The 11,551-nt window shown below is 45.5% G+C and overlaps 1 protein-coding gene across 1 annotated transcript in view; it reads right to left on the bottom strand.

Moving 5' to 3' along the window:
• Positions 1–838: 838 nt before the first annotated feature.
• CLCN7 (chloride voltage-gated channel 7) overlaps positions 839–11,551 on the bottom strand; it is a 57,010-nt gene continuing 46,297 nt past the window's right edge. Inside the window, exons 18-25 of the mRNA XM_021006708.2 lie at positions 10,484–10,535; positions 10,122–10,249; positions 9,093–9,178; positions 8,387–8,516; positions 7,851–7,910; positions 6,530–6,706; positions 5,249–5,329; positions 839–4,723 (exon numbers count right to left, since the gene is read on the bottom strand). Coding sequence (XP_020862367.1) covers positions 4,637–4,723; positions 5,249–5,329; positions 6,530–6,706; positions 7,851–7,910; positions 8,387–8,516; positions 9,093–9,178; positions 10,122–10,249; positions 10,484–10,535 — 801 coding nt within the window. The 3' untranslated portion in view covers positions 839–4,636. The remainder of the gene's footprint in view (positions 4,724–5,248; positions 5,330–6,529; positions 6,707–7,850; positions 7,911–8,386; positions 8,517–9,092; positions 9,179–10,121; positions 10,250–10,483; positions 10,536–11,551) is intronic.

Below are 11,551 nucleotides of genomic sequence, written 5' to 3'. Positions count from 1 at the left end.
TGCAGTAACAAGTTAATCTATTTACCAATATCAAGGCAGGTCTGAGTAACAGCCACTTCCATGGTGAAGGAACATTAATAAACCCAAAAGGGAATGAGAGAGAATGGGGCCTCTGGTGGGTAGCAGAAGAAACTTGGGGCTATTCCTTAATTATCAATAATTATATTATGAATAGGAGAAAGCTCAGCAACTATATGGAGGACTGACTCCCAACAGGAGGGAACTAAATTTGCTCCCACATTGCAGGATTAGTTTTAAAAACAAAGTCCTACTTGTGAATTATTAGATCTTAGACTGGAGTGGGTAACCAAGAGAGATGGACCAGACATTTTTTTTTTTAAGTGAGGCAATCAGGGTTAAGTGACTTGCCCAAGGTCACACAGCTAGTTAGTGTCAAGTGTTTGGTCTGAGGTTGGATTTGAACTCAGGTCCTCCTGACTAGGGCCGGTGCGCTATCCACTGTGCAACCTAGCTGCCCCCCCCCACTTTTAAAGAGGTTTTTATAAGTTGCATGATCAAAGAAAGGTGTATGTGGAAGGTAGTCTGATAGAACAGATGCCCAGCCTGAGAAGGTATGTTTTGGTCCCATCTCTGTCGCTAAGTCACTTCCTTGCTTGAAGCTATAGATCACTCTATGGGCAGGGACAGAAATCCCTGATTTCTAGCACCTTGGTTGTGGTGAGTACACAGATGTTTGAAAGGCCTGTGAAAGAAACAACAAACAAAGGTATCACAGACTTAGTTTGGGACTGGCTGGATGATTCTGTTCTTCCAAGTGTCTCCACTTGGTGGAAGCAGTAAGCTTGAAGAGGAAAATACTATTACAATACCACAAAAGTGAAAATCAAATTTTTATTAAAGTACAGAAACATCTCTTATGGTTCACAGGTTTTCTAATTAAGACTTCAATGCTCCCCAAAGATACATTTTTTAGTTCCCAGTAAAAATCACTGTTTATCATAAAGGATGAAAATTGTACTGCAGCATGAAATTCACTGGCTACGCTCTCTTTGCTAAGAAGCTGGTGCATGGCTATTACCAATGACACCAAGTACAAAGAACAGATGTCTCCTCTCCTGCACAGGGAGACAAACTGAGACTGAGCTGCTCCTGAAGGCAGAGTATAACGACGTACAGCCTGCCTGCCCCTTCTGCTCCCTTCTAACCTAACAGGCTAAGTCCTGGGACTTCAGGAATGTTTTTACTCAAGGCACTGATTTTCCTTTGCTGTTATTGGACAAAGGCTTCACTCTAGGAGTCTGTTCAGTAGGATTAATTGGTCATAACTGCAAAAACCAAATCACTCATCCTCATACCCTACACCTCTCACAGGAGATTCTGGCAGAAGTTCTGGCTTTGGGCATTAACAAGTCATCCTCATACCAGAAATGCATCTGGTCTGCTGACAGGGAAGTCTTCACTGAGCTGTCCATTAGCCCAAATACCTGATATTTATATGAGTAGTTTTTTCACACCTGCATTATCTCATTGGATCTTCATAATAATACCATGAAGCAGGTGCTATTATCCTAATTTTACAGATGTGGAAACTGAGGCTCAGCGAGGGTGACTTGCCCAGGGTCACAAAGCCGGTTGTGTCCTCCAGCGTCTCCTCTGCCAGGATGCCTCACCTAAAACAATGGTAACCACCACATTTGTCTCTGCCCACTTAACTTTGTTCATCTGGAGCAAGAGGAATGAATGATCAGTAAGGCCCCTGCTACAGATAAGCCACCATGAGTCACCTAATGGACTCCTCTGCAGGCTTTACATCATCAGAAGGGCTGCAGAAGCTGACAATGACTCCAGGGAGGGGGGATTTTTTTTTCTTTTTACCTTTCTGGTGTATTATAGCATTGGAAAAATAAATCTGAGGCCCACCTCACAAAGTCACTGACAACCCAGAACTAAAGTCATGCCCACTGCCTAGGCTGGGCTTCAAAAGGGAGCCTGGCCTGGAGTTATAACTGGTACGGAGAACAGTGAGGCCAGCCAGAGAGAGGCTCAGCAGGGCTGTGACTCCCATCTGGTGACCTGGCCCATCATAAGTGTTCTCTTAGCCCTTCTCCAGTGGATAGATGTTTCTTAGATGATCCAGAAGCAGCCGGGACACAAGGACACTCACTGAGAGTGTGTCTGGCAGTCAAGAGCTGCCACCAGTCTTGTTCATCAGGGCTCATGATATCACTCACAGCTGTAAAGGTTAAGTCATTCTCACCTGTCCACAGGACCCCTAACAGGAGGTCTACTGGTCAACACACCATCAACTTCAAAACCAGACATCATGCCCCAGCCAGCTTTGGCCCAAGGTCATGGTCCTGCTTGAGAAGGAAAAACATCCAGCACCAGAAGCTTGACTTCAATCCCTTTATTTCTTTATTCATACATATTCTGACCCCTGCCCACCTCCAGGCTTCCCACTTCCTTCTTGGCACATGATCTGGGTGAGACTTTAAAGGGCTGCAGTGATATGCTTTCCAGGGAGGCGCAAAGCCCACAATCCCCTACTCTTCATTCATTAAAGCCACCACTAGTTTCAACAGAGATAAAATCAAACTGCAACATTTGCCCAAACTATAAAAACCACAAACCAAAGTGTGCTGCTTCCCACAGCAAACAGAAGGAGCATGGCCATGGGAACACTTAAAATGTTTTTAAAAGGACTACCCGAAGAACTAATCTGTGCAGGAGTCAGTGACAGAACGAACCCCCAAACCTAGTCTTCATCAAAGCAGGCCTCTCTCCCCGAGTACAGAAAAACAGCAACACACATGAGAGTGAAGATGGGGAAGAGAGTCAGCCCCGGGAGGCTGTGGCAGTGGGGAAGGCTGCAGAGAGGTGGCCAGCCGGGTCTGGACCACAGTGGTAAGAATACACACCAAGGCCAATGAGTAGTGGTTGGAGGGCAGGTAGACAGAACCTGGGGTCACAGAAATAGCATGCTACCCAACATGTTATGGGCAGAGCTGGTCTTTACCTATTAATGAAGGAATTACTGACCAGATACCTGTAAGAAGCGCCCTCCCTCCCCCCGGGAGCCCTGGCCAGTTATTAAAACCTATGACAGAGCATGTCCCCTTACGATGAGCCACAGGCCCCATGCCCTACAGTGCTGTCAAGGGCACGGCATGAACAATGACTGAGGGAACCAAAGAGAGGCCGCCCGGCAAGGGCCTCTCCGGTCCTGCTTTTAAAAAGCTCAGCGTAACTCACAGCAAGCATCTGCAGGACAAAGTAGGCTTTGCATTTGTAACCAGCTCTAATCGATGGGGAAAACACGTAGAAGCACATTAACAAGAGTCATATGCTAATACCTGAAGGATTCATCACATAAATACCTTTCACGGACATAAATACAGCGTGTGCCAAACCCCTAAGAAAGCGTGCTTAAAAGAAGTGTTTCTGACTGAATGGCCAAGATTCAGGGAGGAGGGAGTGATGCCACAACCACCAACATGGGATGACAGGAGGCGTCACAACCACCACCAGGAAGCAGCTTCCAGATTCCACGACGCCACAGCAAGGATGCTCTGAGAAGTCAGGTGGGACAAGGCCAGCCGACCTGACCTCAGACCAGGGGGACAGAGCCACAGCAGATTACCCATCCGTCTCATGTTGCCCACAATCACAAGCCGCCTCAGTAAGGATGGGCCACATCTCACATTTCCTCTGTTGCCACAACCAGACTTGTTTGGCTCTGAAGTCTGTCCTTGGAGGAAAGAGATAACAGATTCGAGGTCCCCTCAGCCCACAAGGAGCCAGTGCTGAAAGGAAGGGGATTTCATGGGTAGTACTAACACTGTGAGCTGCTCTCTGGAGGGTAGGCAAGGTTTTTCATAAGCCCAGTTCCAGGAAAAACTTAGGTCGGTCAGCGTGTGGGGCTTTCCTAGTCCTCAGGCCACTTCTCTTCCCCTGGTCCAATACAAACACAACCACTGCTCTGGAGACAGGACAGTCAGGCACCAATGCTACAGGCCTCCTCAAGCCATGCCGAGACAGGGGAGGCACAGGCCAGTTATGCGGAATGTAACGGGGGGAGAAGGTGAAACATCTACTGCAGTCTCAGGGCTCTTTCAGGAAATCCCCAGAGAGATTCCTGAGCATCGTGTTGGACTGTGCAAAACAAATAAGCCAAGTTCGGCCAGTGTGGCCACAGCGGGGTCAGCGGGAGCGGAACACAGCAGGTGTAACAGACTCTGGGATTCAGCTCGGTGCAGCAGGACTGGCCTCCACATCCTCTCTACATGTGTATACACAGACACAAGCTCCCTCACCTACTTGCTCTCAGACAAGGAGTACAACTAGAAAGGAAAGTTAAACTCATTTGATCCTTTCAGGTAAAGAAACATAAAAGGATAGAATAAAAATGGAATCCAATGATAACAAACCCGAGACAAAATTATTAAAATGTAAACAAATCTACCCACAATGCATGTCAAATTAAAACACTGAACTGGAACCTGGAGCAGCCAGGTTTGCGCTTGGGGAGGCAGCTTGGAAGCCTGGGAGGATTTTTCACTTCCGTGGCCTCCAGAGAAACAAGGCCTCAGATGAGAGGGCTAAGGAACACGAGGAGGCAGAGGGTTTCCAGTGGTCAGTAACACTTGCCCTGCAGAGAGACATGACGCGAAGCCCCTCACGTCTGAGCCAAGGAGAGCTCTTCCAACCCTCCTTTTCCTAATCGGTATCTTGCAAGGTCTTTTCTCGTCACCATCCCAACCACCTGTAAGGACAGAACCAAATGAGATATGTCAGAGAGACGAATGATAAAACCAAACTTCTGAGTGTGTCACTGGAATATCTGCCGTGACGTGTTTGGGCCTTCTTTCCCTTTGACCTGGATACTGAAATGGTACAAAAGACCCAACAGAGGCAAGCGGGTTTAGCCACCTGACTCTTGGCTCTGACAAGGGAACTAGATGCTTAGATTGTTGGTACGACAGCCTCACCAGACACTCTTCTGTTCTGAATCAGAGAGTGGTCACCCTGAATAACAAAAACAGGTAGGGCCTTTAGAGATGACAGCCTTCAAGGTTAAGGAAGCCAGATCTATCTGAAATCTCTTCCTGGGGCAGTCACTCTTGTGCCAAAGGAAAAAGGGTTGGGGACAGACGACTCTGTCCCTGCTCCCTTAGGAGACTGGATTTAGGATTTTAGAGGTAAGATAAACTTCACTATCCTAGTCAGTGCTGACCTAATACTGTATTACTGTGAAGTGAGCCTTTTTTCCCCATGAACTCATACCCACCTGATTATGATTATCTACCACCACCAAATGCCTGAGTCCCAGTGCTCGGAAAAGCTTGAACACTCTCGGAAGTGATGCCTCCTAGAAATAAGCCAAACTTTTATTCAGTCTTTAGGTCGCCTTGCCAATTACCAGTTTTCCCATTCCCAAAGAGTAAACTGACTGCCCATAGGAGGCATTCAACTACAGAGAGGCAATTCTACAGAGCTAGTCAGGTCCTAGACCTCACAGGCCTGCCTGGTCAACCCTGAGGCAAGGTCACAGAGCACTGCTGATCCCGGGCAGAACTGAGAAGGAAGACTTGAGAGGCCTGCCCCACTTCCTAGTTCTCTGGTATTCTTATGCAAGTTGGGCATCTCCCACAGTCACAGAACTAGTACAGAACCTAAGTTATAAGTGGCCAGCCATCTCCTCTACAGAAATCAGTTTTCCACATCAGCTTGATTACTAGAGTTCAAAAAAATTAAATGCCCAATAAATATAAGATACTATGCTAAGGGCTGAGGATACAAAGGCAAAAATCAAAGTCCCTGTCCTAAAGGAGCTCACAGTCTCCTGAGGTGACTGACTGCAGCTTTTTCTTCCAGAAGCACTGCACTCTGGACCAGTTTGTTGTTTGGTTTTTTTTTGGTGAGACCATCAGGGTTAAGTGACTTGCCCAGGGTCACACAGCTAGTAAGTGTCAAGTGTCTGAGGCTGAATTTGAACTCAGGTCCTCCTGACTCCAAGGCAGGAACTTTATCTACTGCACCACCTAGCTGCCCCTGGGCCAAAGACGACTCTGTGACTGACCTTCCTTCTTACTCTATATGTGTTTTTCATTTTTATTTTAAAAAAATTTTAAATATTTTATTTTCCCCCTTACATGTTAAAACAATTTTTTTAAAAGATTTTTTTTAAGTTTTGAGTTCCAAATTCTATCCCCTCCTCCCCTCCAGCCTCCCTAAGAGGGTAAGCAATCTGACACAGGTTATACATGTGCATGTGCTTGACCTTTTCAACATACTGATTCTCTCAGTCACTTAAGTTTTGCCATATGTTTCTGGAGAAGACACTGACTGATTGCATATTTTGTGAAAGGCAGAAAGGGCCCAATGGCAAACACCACTGCTCCCACTTCAGCCCTCAGGAAGTCCTCCACGGTCACAGAGATGTAATAGTTGTCCATTCACTGCCTACAGAGGGGTCCTTTCATTTCTCAGTCGCCTGCACTGTTCCGAGGTTTAGGGAACAGCTCTGGTGCCAACCCCCTTCCCATCTTGGAGCAGCCTGGCCAGTTACCTGAGGCACTGTGTATGGGGAGGGGTTCATGAACTCTGTGAGGTCCATCATGCATTCTCGCTCATCCTGAGACACGTGAATTGACTGGATGGGTGGGAAGCGGGGGTAGGCATCTCGAAAGTCCTTCAGTTTCAGTCTCCTCTGGACCAGGTTCAGACTAGCCCTCTCCACAAACACCTAAAGTGGAGGACAGAGAAAAGGAAAAAGCATCCTTTGATCTCACAGGGTCTCCCTTAGACACTGTACCAGCAATGGAGCACTTTGCTTTTGTTTTTAATTTTATTTTCAGTTCCAAATTCTCTCTCTTCTCCCCCTCCCCAACCCACTGAGAAGGCAAGAAAAACAAAGCTTATTACAAATAGTCATACAAAACAAATGCCTGTATTAGTCATGTCCCACTCCTTTCCCTTTAAAAAAAAAAAAGAGGAAACAAACAAGCTTCCATCTGCATTGAGTCTATCACTGCTCCCTCTGGAGGTGAGTAGCACATTTCATCAGAGTCCTTTGGAAGTGTGATGAGTCACTTTGCCGATCAGTTACGAAGTCTTTCAAGTTGATTTTCTTTACAATATTGTCACTGTATAAACTATTCTCCTAGTTCCACTCACTTCACTCTACCTCAGTTCATACAAATCTTCCCAGGCATCTCTAAAACCATCCCTTTCATCATTTCTTATGGCACAACAATATTCCATCACATTCATATTCCACAACTCATTTTGACATTCTCTACTTGATGGTTACCTCCTCAGTTCCTCATTTTTTGCCACTACAAAAAACCAAAAAAACCCCAAACCTGTTATAAATATTTCTGTACATATGGATCCTTTTCCACTTTTTCTGGAGTACAGACCAAGTAGTGGTATCACCAGGGCAAAGGGCGTATATAGTTTAAGAGCCTTTTGGGTATCATTCCAAATTACTCTCTAGAATAGCAGTGATGAGGCACTTTGCAGAAGATACCCAGAATCTTGGTATGTCTGTTGCTGTGATTTAGTCTTTGAAACTTGAACTCTAAACTAGAAGGTAATAACTACCACCAAACATAAGGGAAACTGCCGCAGCAGAGAACAGGGGCTCATTTGCAAGGTCTGGGAATGTCCACACCTGGTGTTTAAGGCTCTCATGGCATTTTTAAAAAATCCTTATGACAGGCAGCTAGGTGGTGCAGTGGATAGAGCACCAGCCCTGAAGTCAGGAGGACCTGAGCTCAAATCCGGCCTCACACCAAACACTTGACACATACTAGCTGTGTGACCCTGGGCAAATCATTTAACCCCAATTGCCTAAAATAAAAAAAAATCCTTATGAATAACCACACCTTATGCTTCAAGAGGACAATCAACTGGGAACGCAGGATCAAGCCCTGTAATCTTGCCGGCTGCAAAAAGAGAATATCTTTTAGTGCACACATGGTGCTCAGAAGCATGATTTAGAGCCAAGGTTATTTTCAAATTTCCTGCTCAGGAGGCAATGCACCCAGGCTTTAGGGACTTTAAAGAATGGCCCCGACTCCTTTCCCCACCTCCTCTCTCATTCCCAGGTACATGAGCCAGAGCACAGGCTACAGCAATGAGCTGCCTGGGAAAATACAGAACTGAAAACCCTTAGGTCTTGCTTCATCCAACTTCAGCTCTGATTAACCTTCGTCTGTCTGCCATAATTAGCTGAGGCTGTCTGTTCCCCTTCCCACCAAGAGTTACCCAAACTGTGAAATGAAGACAGTCTGCCTGACTACTCATCAAATATAAACTTGTCTTCTCTCTGGGGGGAAGGGGCTGAAGAGAGATGGTTATTTATAAGGTTGGATGCCACTTTTTTCTCTTTTCCCTCTCTATGGCAAAATCTGTCCTCTACCTGGCCATCGTCAGAGTACTCCACCACTGGGAAGCCATTGTGATTCGAGGAAGTGTCACTGAGGACGTCCACTATAACCCCAACTTTCTCTCTTCTCCGTAGACAGGTAACTGGTGTACTCATCACCTCTCTGTTAGGAAAGCAAATGGAGAAGGAAGAATAGGCACTCTTAGCATGCAGCTGTAGAAAAAGCCAGCACTTAGACCACTGGTTTCTCAATACCGCCTCAATTTCAAAATATTTAGGTAAAAAAAGATGCTCCTTTTAGTTACTGTCAAGTTAATTAATGGTATCTTATAGACCAGTTTCAATCTACAGCTACAGACTTAGTATCTCTTTGTTGGACAACAATGAAATTTTCAATATTTCTCTGAATCCTATGGTTTCTACAAACAGGATTGTAAAACCCTTCCTAGAAATGTCATGCCTCTCACTCCCCACTTAAAAGAGGCAGATTCTGCAACACCAGGACTTACCAACCGTGTCCCAGATAGAAGCAGGAAGAGGGATAGTTGAAGTCACAGTTAAAAATAAAAAGTTCATTTCTGCCAGCAGAGGTAAACAATTCACTTCCTCGGAAAGTGTGCATTATCAAGCAAGGTCTGGGCCACTGATGTCTTGGTCATTTGGTTCTATGTTAAGACATGTAGAGAAAGCCTAGGGGGGACATCTTGGGGGTGAGGGTGCCAGAAAAGAGGGTCATTACCTGGCAGTGAGTGAGTGAGAAGTAACTGGAGCTTCCCAGTGGAGGAAGGGGACACTCTGCAGCTGGATATGCATGTCATAAAGACCCTGGAAAGAAGACAAAACCGATATATGATTGTGGCTTCTTCCAATGGGGAAGCCAGACTTAAGGGTTGGCCTCCTGCTGCTGATAACCATCTCTACTCCTGTTCACTGACAGACCCTGTACTCTCCTTGCTGCTCCATTTAAGTTCCAGCCATAATTCCACCTTCTTCAAGAAGACTCTCCTAGTTTCCCTTAATGCTGGTGCATCCCTTCCTCTAAGATGACTGTCAGTTTCTCCTGTCTACATCTAGTTTGTATACAGCTGTTTGCATATGCTCCCCCACTGGACTGTAAGCTACCTGAGGACAAGGACAATTTCTACCTTTCTTTGTATCCCCTAGGCTTGGCAGAGTGGTTGGCACAAAGTAGATGCTCCACAAATGCTGGACTGACTGAATGACTGCATGCTGTCCCCTTAACCCGGGCCACTCATTACAAATCATCTTCAGGACGAGAAGCACTAGAGTATGTTTAAATATTATTAATCTTTAAGGAATCACAATAATCACCTATTCAGCCTGCATATTTCCCTGTGAGGTGAAGAGGGGGATCATCATTATTTCCACCAACACAGAACTTTCAAGAGAAAGATTCAGTGATTCCTCTAACCAGAAGCAGAAGTGAGAGACAGCAGAGTCTCTGGGTCCATGCACCCTTGCTTCCTAAAAGCTAGTGAAATCTGCCAGGGCAGCAGACAGGAGGGGATCTTCCTTAGAACATTTGGGATGAAGACCCTTCCTCCACTAGATCGGCCATCTCTACTTCACAGGAATAATACACTGCCACACTGTGGGAAAGGCACCAATGTTGTCTCCTGTACTCAGGACACTTGGCTAATGAGAGCCCCCTAAATTATGACAGATTGGAAAGGAACATCTGTTTGAGTCACACGACACAGACCAAAAATGCCATTTTTTTCTCACTCTTTCCCTTCCATATCAAAACCTCAATAAAGAAGTCTCCAACAATTTTTGCTGTCATCAAAACCAACATGATGGGGAAACCATAAGTCACGTTGCTCGTAGCCTCCATCATGATGACAGTCAGACTCAGAGTCATTCTCACAATGCCACCTGAGGAAAATAAAAGGGAGTTAGCACATCCCTAGATTTTCAGGTCAAATGCAGTTCTTCTGAATCCCCTTATTTTTCCATGCCAGGCTTGCAACAGTTTTAGTACATCAGGTCTCAGATCTCTCCTCAATATGCGTTTGAGTTACAGGGATACTAAAAAGCTAAATCCTTGGGGCTCCATCCCACCTTCCCTCCTTAGAATGCATTCATGTTATGGCAAAAGACAGGACTCACCAAGCTGGGCAGCAGCCCCCATCAGGGCATACTTGCCAGGGTCGGCCCATATCTACAGTTGGAAGAAACAAACACAAGAGATGTTAGAGCACTGATAGATAAGACCACCAACTCAAAACCATAGGCTCCGTGTCTCTGGCTTCCTAATGACTGCCACAAAAGCAGAATGACTGACAAATCCAAACTTTGGAGAATCTTGTCTGAGATAAGAATGGATTTCCTAGGTCAGGAGGAATAGATCACACTCTCAAAATTTAATTTCTATACCCAAAGTCATGCCCTTTCTGTTTCCCTAGACTTCTATCACTTAAGAAGCTTTCACGGGTAGCTACAAAAATATTAACCCATATCTATTAAGCAGCATTGCTAACCCACATGTAGCCCCATCAACAGTGGCTGTTAGCCAAAAGATGCCATTCGAAGGTTTATGAGGATTATGCAGAAACATGAGAAGACCCAAGACTCGGCTCAAAGGTCACTTTCTGCAGAGGAGACCTTTCCTGCTCCTCTCAGATGCTGGAGCCTTCCCCTCCCAAGTTGTCTTCTGTAGGCTGTGTATGTGCCGAACTGTTTATAAACTATCTCCCATGTTAGCATGTAAGTTCTTTAAGGGCAGGAATCAATTTTCTTTTCTTTGTATCCCCAGTGCCTAGCAAACTAAAGGTACTTAAACGCTAACTGACTGAAAGCAGAGACAACATAATGACTTTTTGGGTGAGGGTTGTCAGGATAAGGTGGGTAGAGGAAGTCCAGATCTGTGAATCCTTCAGTGATGGGGGACTCCTGGTGTAGACTCTCTCTACTGATGCAAATCTGCAATGTATCTGTATCTGTATTTGAGAGTTGCTTAGGGCTCTGAAAGATGAAGTGATCTGCCCCTAATATTTATATAGCCAGTATGTCGGAGGCAAAACTCAAACCCAGGTTCTTCTGAATCTAAAGCCAGCCTTCTACCCATTATGCCATAATGCCTCCCCTATAATCACTATAACAATAAAAGTGAAGTCAACATGGAGAGGCAACAAAATGCTAGTCAAATACAAAGGTCAATTTTAGTGCCATGCTGTC

The sequence above is a fragment of the Phascolarctos cinereus genome, unplaced genomic scaffold (genome assembly GCF_003287225.1).
Source record: "Phascolarctos cinereus isolate Bilbo 61053 unplaced genomic scaffold, phaCin_HiC Scaffold_4;HRSCAF=312, whole genome shotgun sequence".
NCBI classification, from domain to species: Eukaryota; Metazoa; Chordata; class Mammalia; order Diprotodontia; family Phascolarctidae; genus Phascolarctos; species Phascolarctos cinereus.
Note: the sequence above shows the minus strand (reverse complement) of the source record. Positions and strands in the feature narration are given on the sequence as shown.